The sequence below is a fragment of the Suricata suricatta genome, chromosome 10 (genome assembly GCF_006229205.1).
Source record: "Suricata suricatta isolate VVHF042 chromosome 10, meerkat_22Aug2017_6uvM2_HiC, whole genome shotgun sequence".
Taxonomy (NCBI): domain Eukaryota; kingdom Metazoa; phylum Chordata; class Mammalia; order Carnivora; family Herpestidae; genus Suricata; species Suricata suricatta.
In genome coordinates, this window is record NC_043709.1 from 125,969,481 (window position 1) to 125,986,701 (window position 17,221).

General features: G+C 40.7%; 1 protein-coding gene across 1 annotated transcript in view; it reads right to left on the minus strand.

Annotated features, from left to right (window-relative positions):
- MCM10 (minichromosome maintenance 10 replication initiation factor) overlaps positions 1-8,450 on the minus strand; it is a 35,506-nt gene extending 27,056 nt beyond the window's left edge. The window contains exons 1-5 of the mRNA XM_029954327.1: positions 8,339-8,450; positions 6,540-6,626; positions 2,503-2,850; positions 1,606-1,710; positions 1,068-1,205 (exon numbers count right to left, since the gene is read on the minus strand). Of these exons, the coding sequence (XP_029810187.1) occupies positions 1,068-1,205; positions 1,606-1,710; positions 2,503-2,850; positions 6,540-6,546 (598 nt within the window). The 5' untranslated portion in view covers positions 6,547-6,626; positions 8,339-8,450. The remainder of the gene's footprint in view (positions 1-1,067; positions 1,206-1,605; positions 1,711-2,502; positions 2,851-6,539; positions 6,627-8,338) is intronic.
- Positions 8,451-17,221: the final 8,771 nt, after the last annotated feature.

A 17,221-nucleotide genomic window follows, 5' to 3' on the forward strand; every position in this document is an offset into this window, starting at 1 on the left:
AGGGGGACCTGGGAGAACCAGGGTATTCTATTGACCTGCTTGCATTAACTATTCCGGATGTGGTTACTATCCTTATTATAGACACATCTGATAATGTTCCCGAAGGTCAGAAAACTTGGGTGTTTTTCCTTAATACAATTTCACACTCTTAAATAAGACTGTGTTGTTTACTTTCAAAGTGACTTTGGATTAGTGCTCCTAGGCTAGGAAGCAGGGCAACCTGAGAACTTGAGAATCTCTGGACTGCATTGCATGCCCATGCCCCACTCCATCAAAACTAAACTTTGGACACTGCGTAATGACATAGTAATGTCAAAGGTCCTAAAGGGATGGATGCCATTCATAAGGGGATACCCGGAATACACAACCTGTGGTTAAATAAATATGCACATGCAGGGCTGCTATTCCCTCCTATGGAGACATAGGCCACTGCTATTCAAAAGGGCCTTTCGGAACCTAAGTGGTCAGTTCTATGCGGCTAACTCTGAACTATGTTATCCAAACCATTTTGTCTTACATCCTCCAAAGAATTATTTTTTAAGCACTTACATATTTTTAAATGCTTATTTTTAAGAGAGACAGCATACATGTGGGTGAGGGAGGGGTAGAGAGAGAAGGAGACAGAGAATCTAAAACACGCTCTGCGCTTTTCTAAAGAATGGACTCTCTGCGTTAATACAACCACATTTCACATAAAACCTGGCCAATAAAAAGGAATCTGTGCTTTGAACTCACAAGCCTGAAGACTCCATCTCTGGATTGCACAAGAACTCAATCCAGTGGTTCTACTTCTTACAATTCAACTATAGGACTGTAGAGCTTCAAAAACATTTAATTCATTGTTTTGGTAAATACCTATTTTGTACCTGAGGGTTTTCTAAGCACCTTGAGATGTAGACAAAGATAACAAAATAGAGCATATGGCTGTCATTCCCAAACAAACTTACTTTTCTCAATGCGCAGATTAAGACAGACCCCCAGCCGTGCCCTGCAGGTATGACGATGCCAAACTGAGTTTTAAACAGAGCCAGAGTAGTGAAAAACCAGGGAGGTCCTGAGGACTATACCTGTGGGTGAAACCTTTGGTGTCCGAGCCACCCGCTTGGTTTTCGGTGGAGCAGGGACATCAAGCTCCGCAGAAAAGCACGTCGACTCCTGAATTCTCTGAACTTTCTTCTCCTTGAGAGGGGGACGTGGAGACTTAGCTACATTATTAAAAGGAAAAGAAATTAACAAGAAAATCTAGAAAGGAACTCAAAGACTATTTTACCAGCAGCTGAATGCAGAAGTAATGCTGTAAGTTTTCTTTTTGCTCTTAAAATATTTATTTGAGAGACAGGGAGATCGCACATGTGTGCAAGCACAGGCCGGAGGTGGGGGTGGGGGGAGGGACGGAAAGAGGGAGGAAAAGAAAGAGAATGAATCCCAAGCAGGCTTGTCACTGTCAGTGTAGAGCCTGATGAGGGGCTTGAACTCACAACCCATGAGCTCATGACCTGAGCCAAAATCAAGAGTTGTCCACTCAACTGACTGAACTACCCAGGTGCCCCTATAATTTTTTACTAACAGAGATGTATACTATTTCTAGAATTACAGTCTGATTACCAGGAGATATAGGCAGAAGGGCTGAACTTGCAGGCTGTGTAATTGTTGCGATTTTTAGCTGTTCTTGTAAGGATTTCATCTGCTCTTGCAACTTCTTTAATTCATCTAGGAAAGAAAAATATATTGACTTAAGACCCAGAGCAGAAGAAATATTATACATGATTTAAAAATGCTGGAATTACTTTTGGTGTCTACTCCCGCACCCTGAAACGCTAAGAGTCACAATATAATCACATCCTGAGAACTCACCATTGACTTTTGCACTTCAAGAGCCCTTTAGAGAAATAAACTTCGTATTTTCAGTAATCAGGTCCCTAATACCTAAGCTAGTTATGAATTTGCTCTACTGACAAATATCACAGATACATATCCGAGGCTAACAAGTTTTTAGGTATCAAGAAGAAGGATTAGTATTTCATAAACCAAATATCATAATTAATATAATAAATGCTGGCTCTTGCATTAGAAGAAACAGCCAACCACTGAATTTTACTATAATTTTAAAATATATGAGACAATACCACGAATAAGAAAATGGCACTCCACAAAACTTCTGTTCAACAATGGTCTCGTGCCCAAAAAGAACGTGGAGAAGTCTGCCATCTCATCCTTGGCCTCCACATGCATATAAGTCTCTAAATAACATTTTTCTGTAACATGCACGATAGACGTTCAAGCCATTCTGGGAGGGACCAATTAACAGCTCTCGGACTCTGGGACAGGGGGCCTCTGCAGGCTGACAGTGAATGTCTCCTCTATTAACTCCCATGAGGTTGTGTCTTTTTTTTGCCAAGACATATTTATCTCCACTCTTGACTCAGCAGCTATTTTGATGAAAACTGTCAGGCTCCATCTAGTCTACCTTGAAGAAATTAGAAAAGCAAGTAGTTAGGGCACCTTGTAACTCTTGATTAGTTTTCCCTTGACTGGGAGGAGGAGGAGGAGGAGCGGGGACTCTGTTTTCAGGTGAGTGCCGTGTGGGAACTTCTTCTTCATCTGTTAAGTCCCCCACATCTCCAAAGAGCGTGGCCAGATTTTCCTTCTGGTCCTCAGCCTCTCCCAGTTCTCCATCAGCAGCCTCCTCCGAGTAAGATTCACCATCGTCATCTGCATCAAAGAGCTCATCGAATGCATCAGGTTTGCCATCTTCCTGGGCCAAGGGGTGACTCTCTTCTAAATCACAGTCCAAGGCTAACTCATTCTCCTCCAGCAATGCTGTCAGCAGAGACAAATCATCTTCCTCCCCTGGGGAAAAAGAGGAAGGACAGAAAGTAAACCTACCTGAGAAAAACTGCTAATGATCAGCACAGTTAATCAAAGCATTCAACATTGATATGGCAATTAAGATGACTCACCATTTGCCTGGTGAAATTGTTGATCCTGGGTCCACCTTTCCTCTTCCCAAGTGCTCGGAGGGCACTGGGCTAAGGAGAAAGGGGCCGACATCTGCGCAGTGACCACACCGGGCCATGCACTGGGCTCATCTTTCTACCTGTGCTATTTCAGCTAATGAGGTAACTTCCTGCATACCAACCTCCATGAAATCCAACCCATAAGGGAATCACCCAAAAATACACTAAACATGCATTTAGACATTTTAAAAACTGTTTGAGGGGTAAAAAAATTTCAGGTAAAAAAGGTACAAAGAATTATATAAAAAGTACTTATATTTCATCACCCAGAATTAGCCACTTACCATATTTGCTTCTCACCTTTACATTAGATAACTTAAAAAAAAAAAAAGCTTATAAAGTTTATCATGCCAAATCTTTGGTTTAATGTGTATATGAGGTTTTTTTTTTTTTATCATGCCACATCTTATCACAATTCCTAACCATTGCCTCCATGTCCTACTACAGTAAGTATCCTAATTCTGGTATATCATTCTAGTCTGTTTTTCAAATTTTTAACAAATACATAAGTATTCATAATTAATACACAGTATTTAATTGATTTAAAATATTTTCAGGGCGCCTGGGTGGCTTAATTGGTTAAGCGTCTTACTTTGGCTCAGGTAATGATCTTGCAGTCTGTGAGTTTGAGCCCCATGTCAAGCTCTATGCTGACAGCTCACAGCCTGGAGCCTGCTTCAACCTGTGTGTCTCCTTCTCTCTGTCCCTCCTCCACTCATGCTCTGTCTCTCTCAAAAATAAATATTAAAAAAATAAGATATTTTCATAAATTGTTTCACACTGTATGTATTCTTCTTTATTCTGGTTTCATTCAACATTGCATTTAAGACTCATCTGAACCAAAACATACAGTTCTAGTTTATTTCTTTCAGTTGCTATATAGTAAGACTATCACATTTTATTCCCCCATATTCCAATAAAGAACATACGGGCCACTTCCAATTCTTTCCCACCACAAGCCATGCAGCAACCATGACTTCGTCTTGCATATATGGGACAGTTTCCGTGGAATTGCTGGGCTCCTGGGTGTGCACATTTTCCGACTTGCCCAGATAGTGCCGAACTGCTCCCAGAACCGTTATTACGCACCAGCACGGCGTGCAAGTGCCACTTCTCTATACCAACTCACCAATATCTGATGTCACTTAAAATTTTTTACTAGTCTGATGGAGGATTTTAAAAGGCATCTCACTGTTTTGATGTGCATTTCCACAAATCTCATGAGGTAAATGATTGTTTACATTTATTGGCCCTCAGGATTTCTTCTTTCTTAATGTTTTTTTCCCTGTTGGGTATTAATCCTTTATAAAATCTGAGTCACTTTAAAGCAAAGACATTAAGGATATTTCATGCACTCCCCTCCCTTCTCCTGAAAGACAAGAGTTAAAGTCCAGAGAGGTCAAGGGCCTGTTCAGGACCATATGGTGACGTAGGTCAGACAGGAGTCTGGCTTAGGATGGAGATCTCTAGACCAGCAAACCAATATTCTTTCTACCACTCCACTCTCGCTTACCAGACAGAAAAGAGCCAACGGCCAAACTCATGGCCTAGAATCTGATGAAAGGGTCTACAGCTTGAAGTTAATAATGATCTGCTAAACTTCTTACTCAACAATCACTGCAAAACTGGAGGGCTGTGGCTCCCTGTGCTCTGCCTGAGACTGCCACAGTCCCTCGAGGGAGCCCAGGGGCCGTCCTAGCTGCTGAAGAGAACACACCCGAGGAGGGGCTCTGGCTCCCACCACCCAGAGCTGATGCTAAATGTTGCCAAGACCTAATCTGTGATGCCTCCCAGCCTGGCTCAACCCAGTCACCACGACAGTCCTGTCTTCTCCATGGTATGCTGACCCAAGCTCCCTGCTTCATTTATACACTGGACCCTCTTCCTCTCAACTCCCCAAGGATGGCAGCCTACAATCGCCAGCCCTCCTCCCCACACCACCCATAATTCCCTGTCTTCTGGAGCATTCCCCTCAGCATACAAATTTTTTCTCGTGTCTTCCATCTGACCAACTACCTGTTATCTTCCTACTCACTTGTTCTGATCTTGCTCTCTGTACCGGAATGGAAGAAGGAATGTTGTTCAACTGTGTTTCTCTAGCACCAGTCAATGTTTTGTCAGATTTTGTCTATACTGTGCCTACCAAATGAACGTTTATTAGATACAAGGATTTCTTATAGGACACATACCCATTCACCACTTATTTTCCTAACTGTCTCATAGCAAATAATTATACTTTATATTATTCTAACCTCCCTGAAGGTAATTTGATGATTTAGGAAACAGGACGCTATTATCATACCAAAGGTACAATCAATGTCACACATTATCGTACTGTGAAGAATTTCAATAACATGTGGTTCTAGTTTTTTGAAAGGGGAAGAGTGTAATAAACATAGATTTAAAGACAGAATCTAGTTTCAGATAATGAGCTCAATTATGCAGCCAGAAAAAAACACATTTTATTTGTCAGGGTCTTTTTACAGCCAGCACAATTACTGCTGTGCTTCTGCTCCTCAGAGTAGCCTCTCTTTGTTAGGTAAATATTTTACATGCACATCTGCAAAATAAACAAAATGAGAAAGGACTACAAGAATTTAACACAGAGCTACGCTCAAGCGACTTCAACAGACTTCAATATTAACTGTGAACTCTGAAGGCAGGCTGCCTGGGTTCGATTCCTTGCTCTGGGAGTTTCACCTGGGACAAATTACTAAACATCTGTCTCCTGGTCTGAAAAATACTGCTGCTCAGAGGACTAAAGCAGTTAGTACATAGTAAGTAGGGGACAGTGCTTAGAACAGTGCTTGGCACCAAGTAAGTACGTGCCAACTATCATTATTATGAAAGACAATCACAATTGCCAGGAGAAAAAAAAATCCCAACTGATTAAAACAAGTAACATTCTTCAGTGGCTCAGTCAGTTAAGCCTCCAACTTCAGCTCAGATCATGATCTCACGGTTGCTGAGTTTGAGACCAACACTGGGCTCTAAGCTGACAGTTCAGAGCCTAGAGCCTGCTTCGGATTGTGTCTCCCTCTCTACCTGCCCCTCCTCTGCTCACACTCTGTCCCCCCGCCTTTCTCTCAAAAATAAATACACATTAAAAAACAAAAAACAAAATAACATTCTCTGGTTGAGGTAACACCTTTTCTTTCTTTTATTTTTTTAATATATTTTTTAATGTTTTATTTATTTTTGAGAGAGAGAGCGTGAGCAGGGGAGGGTCAGAGAGAGGGAGGCACAGAATCTGGAGCAGGCTCCAGGCTCTGAGCTGTCAGCACAGAGCCTGATGCAGGGCTTGAACCCACGAACCATGAGATCATGACCTGAGCTGAAGCTGGATGCTTCACTGACTGAGCCACCCAGGCGCCCCGAAATGAGATCTTTTCTGAACCACTGAGACAATACCTGAGGTAGCTATTTTCAGTAATTTTGCAGGTAGAACAAATAACAAGTCCACGGACAAAAAGGTGGTTTTCCATAAAACACAAAGAACTTGAGAAAATTGCCGGAACTTACCATCCATGCTGTCAAGAGCACAGTTGTGATAGAGAACGTCGATGGAGAATCAGGTGCCCAGGAGATGGCAGTAACGTTGAATCTCGGCTACGAAATCAACATTAGAAAAGTTACCCTCAATTGTTCCTGCTTTCTCACATCTCATATGCAACGGATCCAGGACCTCACAAATCCTACGGGCTTGAGGCTGAGGATTCGTCCAAAATCTGACTATTTCTCACTCCCACCCCCACCCCCCTTTATCTGGTCTTCAAACTATGGTTATAGAAACTCAGTTGAGCTATAGAGCAGTATGTTGGGTACTTAGAGCACATGGATTAGACTGTCAACAAGTATTATTGAGGATGCTCTAAATATTAGGGCTATTGTCCCATGTTATTTACTGTGACACATTTGATGGCTCCCTTATCCACAGCAGTCCAGTGTGTGGCTCTACTCAGCTGCAAGCTTAGTCACATCAGGATTTCAATTCAATACTACTTAGCGAAAGTCAAAAGTGGCAGAGCTAATTAGGGTAAATTCCCATTATTGTGTGCACTTTCCTTTTTTTCATTTAACTGATTTTAGTTACTGCAAGAATAAAGCATAAATTTTTCTAGGCTTTTATTTAACTAAGACAAGCTTCTATAGCTAACTTCAGTAAATCCAGTGTCAAGTATTAGTTATAGAGCTTCCTTTTTATTTATTTGACAAATATTTCCACGGACCAACGGTGTGCTCCACACTGTGTTGTCCCCTGGGAAATCTGCTGGACTGTAAGCTCCTGGAGGGTTAGTAAAGGGTCTTACCTCTATTAACCCCCCCCCACCTCACCCTCACACCCAGGACCTCCCAACAACTGCTATCGGTTCTATCTCCAAAACAGTGCTCAATCTTTTGCCTGAAGCATGAGCTTCCTGTATTGGCCTCTGTCTCTCTGTAATCTCTTCTCCATCCAGCAGCCACAGTAGTCTTTTCTTTCCTTAGTAATCTTAAAGGAACATAAACCAGATCGTAGTATTCCCTTAACTAAAATCCTTTAATGATTTTTCATGGTCATTAGAACAAAATTCAAAAGTCCACGAGGAAGTGGATACGCTCTGTCTTGCCTACTTCTACTCAGACGAGCCTGCCTTCAACTTCTTGAACACGGGGTGCTCCCAGGCCTGAGGGTCTTCGGACAGCGCTCCCCTCGCCCCTTTCTCGCTCGTCTGTATCCCCCTGAGCATGGAGTGGTGTGAGCCCTCCAGACCACCCTATCTGAGCGGCAGGTGGCGCCCTCTCACACCTCATCCTTTTGCTGACTTCACTGCGCTTTCCTCTGCCGTGTACTTGTTATCGGTTACTCTCTCTGGAGTCTAAGCTTCAGGCGAGGAGAAGTAATGTGTGTGTGGAGCCCTGCACATGGCACGCGTTCAATGACCTTTAGCAAACGATGAATTTCTTAAAAATGAAAAACTAAAAGTCTCCACGGCATCCTTTTTAAAAGGTTGCTTTAGAAAGAAACCGAACCTGGTTCCTTAAGTAGAGAGGATGGCCCGACGCCTGGTACCTCCTTGGTGCCTCTGAAGCGCCTCGACCTTTCGGTCGCTCCGGCACCCAGAGCCCACCCGGCCGCGCGGCCGCCGCGCTCGCCGGATTCCAGGCTGGCCCACCCGACCGCCTCAGTCTCCGCGCCTCTCGCCCTTGGAGCTCTCCGAACCCTGCCGCAGACCCGCGTGGCGGACCCCCTGCCTCAACCCCGGAGGGCCACCCACCCACCCGGAACCCCTGCCTCACCCCCGGAGGGCCACCCACACCACCACACCCCAGCTGCTTACCCTTCTCCGCTCTCCTCCCGGTCCTACAGCAAGACCCGCCAAAATTCCAACTCGGCCCCACCCCCCGCCTCTGACGCCAGACGCACGCCGACGTAGGGCCGCGCTGATTGGCTACGTCAGCATTCTTGGCGTCGGCTCTCTGGCAGAGATGGCAGAAGGCCCTCCTTGCGCAGAGCGATCTGATTGGCTCACGTGACCGAGCGCCCTCTTTGTTGGGGGCAAAAGAACTTCCGGTCGGTGAAGGCTTCGCTCCTTTAGGTAAAGTAGGGTTCTGGTGCCTCCCAGCGCCTGGAAGTTTAAGTCTTCCAGTAGGGTATTTTTACAGGAGGTCGGAACTGAATTCAGGACCCTCTTCAGGACTGTGTCATCTGCACCTTTCTAGAAGACGAGGTGAAAGGTAACGCTTGAGGCCGAGAGGCCTGCACATACACGCTTAAACCGGAAGTACATTCCAAAAGTTTCTACTGCCCTCACAAATGTCCTCTGATTGGACTGATCCTAAAGAAGGATGATTATTTCACAACCTCTTGTGTTCCACTAAGATGACTGGACTCAAAATCGAAACTCTGGTTCACTTTGAACTCTGCCTGACCTTGAGAAACTAACTAACTTCTCCCTTTGGGAATCTGGCTCACCACCTGTGAAATGAGACCCGAAATCTAGGTGACATTCTTTGAGGCAGTGGAAACCACGCTTTCCAATGAATTCGTGGTCCAGAGACTTGGCGAATTGTAACTTGCGTCGGACTCACTTGTTAGGAGGTCCTATTTTTCACAGAAAATTTTTTTGTAAAGTTCAGACTTCTTTAGGTATTTACAGTCTAAAAATGGTGTTTGTACATAATTCTGAGAACTGCCCTTTGCAAATGCACAATGGTATTTAGCTTATACATAATGTAATTCAAAGCAGAAGAATTTTTGATGGAGCAAATGACCATATTAAGTCTCCCCCCACTCACAGGCCCTATTCAGCCCCTGTATTCCTCCCCCCCCCCCAGTTATTTCATGTAAGATCGTATCTCTCTATCCGTTGTGTTTGTCTTCATTTTATAAAAACTAAAATCAATTTTAGGATGGTGAAAACAAACAGTGCAGATACCATCTACATTGATTTTTTGGGTGTGTCCTAATGAAGTATTAATGCTCCTTATCATCTGAACTTATTATATTGACCCAGGAATGGGAATAATACCGCTTTTAAGAGCCGCTAGTGTTGAAAAATTCACAGTAATGTTGGCACCATTGTAATCAAACTGACAAAAGGAACTTCAATGCATCACTACCTCTAATTGTAAAGGTCCCTCTTGGACTGATTAGCCATGATGTTCATCTTTCTATCTCTGCTCTGTCTTCCCTCCCGTGGCTGGTGACTGGCACACAATAAATGTTACAGAAAGAAAAAATAAATGGAATAATTTGCTCCTTAACCAGTCATTTAGCATTGGAGGGCTCGGTTTCTTCCTCTGGAAAGTGCTGCTATTAGCAGAACATGGAATCGAGGCTATTTTAGGATCAGATGAGGATTTTCACATACCAGTTATCAGCCTTACTGCCTCAGATGTGCATTTTCACATACCAGTTATCAGCCTTACTGCCTCAGGTGTCATGGTGTTGGACAAAGATGTGGCCCATACTCTAGGAACTTACACTCCAATTTGGGAGATGTGACCTATTCATAGAATATAAATAACATAAGGTGACTACCAATGAGCACACCAATCTCGCTGGACAGGAGGGAACAGACAGATGAAATCAAAACATAAAAAGCAGCAGGTCACACAAATCGCGTGGAAGATGAACCCCAGGTCAAGAAGGATATTCTATGAGCAGTGAGTTTGTGAGCATGCGCGGGAGGCAGATAGATGTCAAGAGGAAAGGAGTGGCCTGCAGCCTAGATTTGAGTTAATTACGACTGCATGGTTTTTAACCACACTAACTGTGCAACTTTGGGTAAATTACTTAACCTCTCAGTGTCTCCACTTAACTCATGTGCCAAACAGGGATACTGACAGTTATTTCATAGGGTACCATGAGGATTAATAAGAAAAGCCTGAAAACACCATAGCGTGCCCAGCACATGTAAGCATAAATGTGTATTAACTTCAGGGCGCCTGGGCGGCTCAGTTGGTTAAGTGTCCAACCCTTGGTTTCAGCTCAGGTCACATCTTGTGAGTTCAAGCCTTGCACTGCTTAGGATTCTCTCTTCCTCTCTCTCGGCCCCTCCGCTGCTTGTTCGCTCTCTCTTTCAAAATACATAAACTTTAAAATTTTTAAATGAAAAATGTGCATTAACTTCTGTCCTTGCTACTTTTATAAAGTGCTGCTTCGGGACAATAAGGTGAAAGACAGGTGCTCAGGAACTGAATATACCAGAAAGTGGAGGCAGAGAGGCCTGGTAAAAAATCATGACCATCCCAGACTGCAGGAGTTCGAGGAAAGGGGCCAGTGGGAAAGACATTATGAAAGAAACCCTCTCTGCTTTGGTACCTGGCCAAAGAAAGTTACTTTTGGCAGGAAAAGGAGAGGACGATGGCCGGATTGGCATCACGTGGGCACCTGGCAGAATTGTGGAACTGGGCTGGAGTGTCCAGGAGCAGCGTGCTGTGAACAGTGGGGAGGTGGCGAGCTCAGTCTGAGGCGATGGTGTAGATTTCAGCAGGTACCTTCGCTCTGTGACTGAAGCCACCAGGACATATCAGGGCTTCATGGAGGGCTGGGGTGTAGTTTAGTGAGTGTACTTGAGTTCTCCAAAATAGAGATTGTAGAAGCAGAATATCCTTGAGTATGTCTACCTGGTTGATGTACCAGATGATGAACTCACCTCCTCCATCCTTAGGCCTGGCAGGCAATGCTATTGAAAATCCGAAAATCAAGACCTTCTAAATGGGAGCAATAGTCAGTTTCCAAGCTCCTCTAGCACCGTCTTCTCCCTGCAGGCGTCTGTTTAATCTGCCTTCATATCTTCCTTGCTATATATGTGCAGAACTCTCTAGACTCTTATCCCAAACTGCAATTTGTTTAGATAAAGATTTTGTACTGAGAAAATGTTATTCTTGCTCAGAGGCAACCCTCTAAAGAAAGAGGGAAACCCCACCTCCTTGATTTTGCTAACTGGTTACTATCTCTGTTATGCAAATAAATGTCTATTGCTTTTCAATCAACATAGAGAACTTTATTATTTAAAAAATTTTTTTTTATGTCTTTTATTTATTTTTGAGAGACTGAGAGAGACAGTGCGAGCAGGGGAGGGGCAGAGAGAGAGGGAGACACAGAATCCAAAGCAGGCTCCAGGCTCTGAGCTGCTGTCAGCACAGAGCCCGATGCGGGGCTTGAACCCATGAAACGTGAGATCATGACCTGAGCCGAAGCCGGACACTTAACCGACTGAGCCACCCAGGCGCCCCTAGAGATTACTTTAAACACTGGGATGTGTTAGGTCCTTCCTGTTGTTACCTCACCTGACGTCTTCCAGAGGGAAGCCAAACCAGCCTTACTGGTTTTAATTAATTCGTAAGACTGTTCAACACATTTCTTCCTTGGTTTCGCTGGGTTAATAACCTAGCAAACAACGACAAGAGCAACAACATAATACATGTACTATATATGTAAAATAAATTCTACCCGTAATTATGACTTCGTATATTTAAAAGCCAAAATTGCTACATAAATCCATCAGCCAACTTAGAGTTTCTGAATATGTTTTGTGTTTTGTTTAAAAATTTCTTTTTAATTTATTTATTTGAGAGAGAAAGCGTGAGGGGGAGTGAAGGGAGAGAGAGAGGAAGAACCCCAAGCAGGGGTCCATGTTGCCAGCACAGAGTCCAACGTGGGGCTTGAGCTCCTGAACTGTGAGAAGAGGACCTGAGCTGAAATCAAGAGTTGGCCGCTTAACTGACTGAGCCACCCAGGTGCCCCTGAATAAAAACTTTCTGTATTACATTCTGCATCTTTGCAATTACTTAGCCAGAAAAAATAACACTTGAGTTACTCAGTGATGACTAACATATTTGTAACAAGAGTACATAATGTTATTTCAGTAATTTTTAAAATGACAAATGATGTAAATCAAAGGATTCAAAAGACTGTAAAATTATTTCTACGTTTTATTTGCTTTTCACAGCAAAGCAGTATCGGTGTCTTCCACTGTTCCACTAAGACATTCAAATATTGGTTCACACACGTGAGTCCTGTTATACTTAAAAGTTGCAACTCGCTGTTGTATCAGCTTTTCTCCATTGAATTAATGATGGCATAATACGTTTATCTCATTGAAAGCAATTCCAAGTTACCCCTTTCATTATGGGTCAAATGGAAGTGTTAGCCAATCTTCATAAGAATCTTGATTTTTATGATGCACACAATACATTTTAGGTTCATATTAAATAATCTTGTTCAAAGTTAATTTTTTCATTTTTTAGAAAACAATAGACTTTATTTTTTTAGAGCAGTTTTAGGATTACAGAAAAATTGAGTGCAAAGAAAAGTTCCCATAAAGCCCCTTCCACACACAATTTCTCATATTTTTAAATTGTTTTTTTACATTTATTTATTTTTGAGAGACAGAGCGAGACCAAGCACAAGCAGGGGAGGGTCAGAGAGAGAGGGAGACACAGAATCTGAAGCAGGCTCAGGCTCTGAACTGTCAGCACAGAGCCCGACAAGGGGCTTGAACTCACAAACTGTGACATCATGACCAGGGCTGAAGTCAGATGCTTAACCAACTGAGCCACCCAGGTGCCCCGATTTCTCCTATTATTAACATCTTACACTAGTATGGGACATTTGTTGCAACCGATGAACCAATATTGATACATTATTTTTAACTAAAGTCCACAGTTTACATTAGGGTTCACTCTTACACACTCAATGGATTTTGACAAATTTATCCACCATCATAGTATCATGCAGAATAGTTTCATTGCTCTAAAAAGCCTCTGTGCTCTCACCTATTCATCCCTTCCTCCATCTAACCCCTGGCAACCAGTGATCTTGTCTCCATAATTGTAACTTTTCTAGAGTATCACACATTTCAAATCCTACAGCATGTAGGCTTTTCAGATTGGCTTCTTTCACTCAGAAATATGCATTTAAAGTTCCTCCGTGTCTTTTTGCAGTTTGATAGCTTATCTCTTTTTAGCACTGAATAATATTCCGTTGTGTGGATGTATCACAGCTTATTGATGCATTCATCTATTGATTAGCATCTTGGTTGCTTCCAAGTTTGGGCAATTATGAATAAAGCTCTTATAAACACTCATGCACAGGTTTTGTGTGGACATAAGTTTCCAGTTCATTTGGGTAGATACCAAGGATTGTATACTTCGTTTTGCAAGAAACCACCCAGCTGCCTTCCAAAGTACCATTCTGTATTTCCGCCAGCAATGGATGAGGGTTCCTGTTATTCCACACCACCCCCCAACCCCCCTCCAGCATTCGGTATTGTCAGTGTTTTGGATTTGGATTTTGGATATGTTTTGTAAAGGTTTACTCCCACTCTGTGGCTTGAGTTAATTTTTGTGAAAGGTTTATGGTCTGTGTCTAGATTCATTTTTTTACATGTGGATGTCCACTTTTTGTTCCAGCATCACTTGTTAAAAATACTACCCTTCATTGTAACTACTGTATTGTAAATGATGGAAAATAATTGCATATGTTAAAAAATATGAAACTTTATAAAGTAAAAAAAATAAAATAAAATTTCAAAAAAAAAAACCTACCCTTTCTCCATTGAACTACCTTGTTTTCTTTTATCAAAGACCAGTTGACTATCTGGGTCTATTTCTGGGCTCTCTGTACTGCTCACTAATATAATTGTCCATCCTTTCACCAATACCACAATCTTGATTCCTGTAGTTTGAGAGTAAGTCTTAAACATGGGTAATATCTGTTCTCCAACTTTGTTCTTCTTCAATATTATGTTGGCTATTCTGGGACTTTTGTGTCTCCACATAAACTTTTAGAATCACTTTTTCAACAACCACAAAATAACTTCTTGGGATTTTAATTGGGATTATATTGAATCTGTAGATCAACTTGTGAAAAACTAATATCTTGACAATACATGAACATTTATTTAGTTCTTTGATTTCTTTCATCAGATCTTATATATGTTTTATTAGATTTATACCTAAGTAATTTTTTGTACTGACATAAGTGTTACTGTGTTTTTAAAGTTCCAACTGTTCATTGCTGTTATACTGATATTGGTAATTTGTGTCTTCTGTTTTCTTAAGTAGCTAGATAGAGGTTTATCAATCTTGTTGATCATTTCAAAGAACAGCTTTCAGTTTCATTGATTTTTTTCTATCAATTTCCTGGTTTGAATTTCATTATGTTCTCATTTTTATTATTTATTTTCTTTTGCTTCTTTTGTGTTTAATTTGCGATTCCTTTTTCTAGTTTTTTAATGTGGAAGCTTCAATTACTGATTTTAGATCTTTCATTCAATGATATACATTTCCTGCTAAGCATGGCTTTCACTTCATTCCACAAACTTTGTGTTATATTTTCATTTCATTTAGTTTAAAGTACATTTAAAGTCTCTCAAGAATTCTTTGGTCCATGTATTATTTACAAGTGTTTAATCTCCAAATGTTCTGATTTTGAGTTCCAGTTTAATTTCATTGTGGTATGAGAGCATACTGTGTATAATTTTTGTTGTTTTCAATTTGTTAAGCTGTGTTTTATGGTTCAGAATGTGGTCTGTCATGGTGAATGTTCTCCATGAACTTGAGAAAACTGTGTATTCTGCTATATTTAGAATATGAAGTATTCTATACATGTCAGTTAGATCTTCTTGATAGTGTTATTCAGTTCAACTATGTCCTTACTATTTTTTTCCCCTATTGGGTCTATTAATTACTGATAGACCGATTTTGAATTCTTTAACTGTTCATCTATTTTTTAACGTGCAAGTCTACCAGTTTTTGCCTATGTATTACGATGCTCTCTTGTTAGGTGCATATATGTGAAGGATTGTTATGTTTCTTGGAGAATTCACCTCTTTATCATTTTGTAATGTCCCTTTTTATCCCTGACAATTCTCCTTGCTTTGAAGTCTTCTTTAAATTAACATAGTTACCCCACTTTCTTTTAATCAGTGTTAGCATACTATTTTTTTCTCTCTCTTTCTCTTTACTTTTAATCTACATGTGTCTTTATATTTAAAGTGGGTTTCTTATAGACCCACTGTATAGGTGAATCTTGTTTTATTTTGTTTTTTTTAATCCACTCTGACAATCTGTCTTTTCATTGGTGTATATAGATTAAGGATATATAAAGTGAGTATTGATATAATTGGATTAATATCTACAATATTTGTTACTGTTTTCTATTCATTGCCCTTATTTTTTGTTTCTTGTATTGTCTTTCACTCTCTTTCTGGCTTTTCTGCTTTTAATTCAATGTTTTATATTATTCCATTTCCTCCCTTTCTTAGTGTATCAATTATGCTTCTTTAATCTTTTTTTCCAGTGGTTGCTCTGGAGTTTGCACTCCACTCCTGCTGCTCCCATCCCTAATAGCGATGCTGTTATTCATTTCAGTGCTCCATTAGCTATGATCACTGAATACACATGGCTATTATTATTTTGAACAAATTCTTAATCTGTTAGATCAATTTAGAATATGGAAAACAAAATACTTTATCTTCATTTATTATTTCTCTAATGACTATCCTTTCCTCTATGTAGATCTGTTTCTGACCCACGTAACTTTCATTTTCTCTACATAACTTTTAACATTTCTTAGGAAGCAGGTCCTCTGGCAACGAATTCCAAAAGTTTTTGTCTATGAAATTCTATTTCTCCTTCACTTTTGAAGAAAATTTCCATGGACACAGAACTATATGTTGGTGGTTTTTCTCTCTGAACACTTGAAAACTTTTACTTCTTTCTTCCTGCTTGCACAGTTTCTAAAGGTCTGATATATTTCTTATCCTTGTTCCTCTACAGATAAGATTTTTTTTTCTTTCTGGCTTCTTTCAAGATTTTTCTCTTTGCCTTTGACTTTCTGCAATTTGAATGTGATATACCTAGACAAAGATTTTTTTCTGGTATTTAGCCTGCTTGGTGATCTCTGACCTTCGTGATCTGTAGTTTGGTGTCTGTCATTAATTTTTAAAAATTCTCAGCCATAACTACTTCAAAAAACTTTTCATTTTGATACTCATTGCACATATATTACATTAAAAAAATTATACCACGGTTCTCAGATGTTCTGTTCTTTTGCATTCTTTTTTTCTCTTTGCATTTCAGTTTTGAAAGTTTCTATTGACATTGCTTCAAGTATACAGATTTTTTTTCCTCAGCCATGTTCAGTCTATTGATGAGCCTATCAAAGGCATTCTTCATTTCTGTCAGTTTCTTTGATTTCTAGTATTTCCACTTGATTTTTTTTCTTAGGGTTTCTATCTCTCTGCTTACAGTACCCCTCTGTTCCTACATGTTGTCATTCTTTTCATTAGAACCTTTAGGGTAGTAATCACCGTTGTTTTAAATTTCCAGTCTTATACTCATCATATCTGAGTCTGGTTCTGATGCTTGTTCCATCTTTCAAACTGTGTTTTGTTTTTTGGTATGCAATATAATTTCTGGTTGAAAAATGATAATGCTGTAACAAGGAAAAGGAACTGAGGTAAGTGAGTCTAGAGTGTGAGGCTTTATGTTTCCCTGGCTAAGAGCTGGACTACGTTTACTGCCTGCTGCAGCTGTAGCTGTCACAGCTAAAATATCCTCTGCTGTCTTTATTTTGTCTCCTCCATTGTTTTCAGGTTTCCCTCTATACTTCTTTTTTTTTTTTATGTTTTTAAAAAAAATTTTTTTTAATGTTTTATTTATTTTTGATACAGAGGGAGACAGAGCGTGAGAGGGGGAGGGTCAGAGAG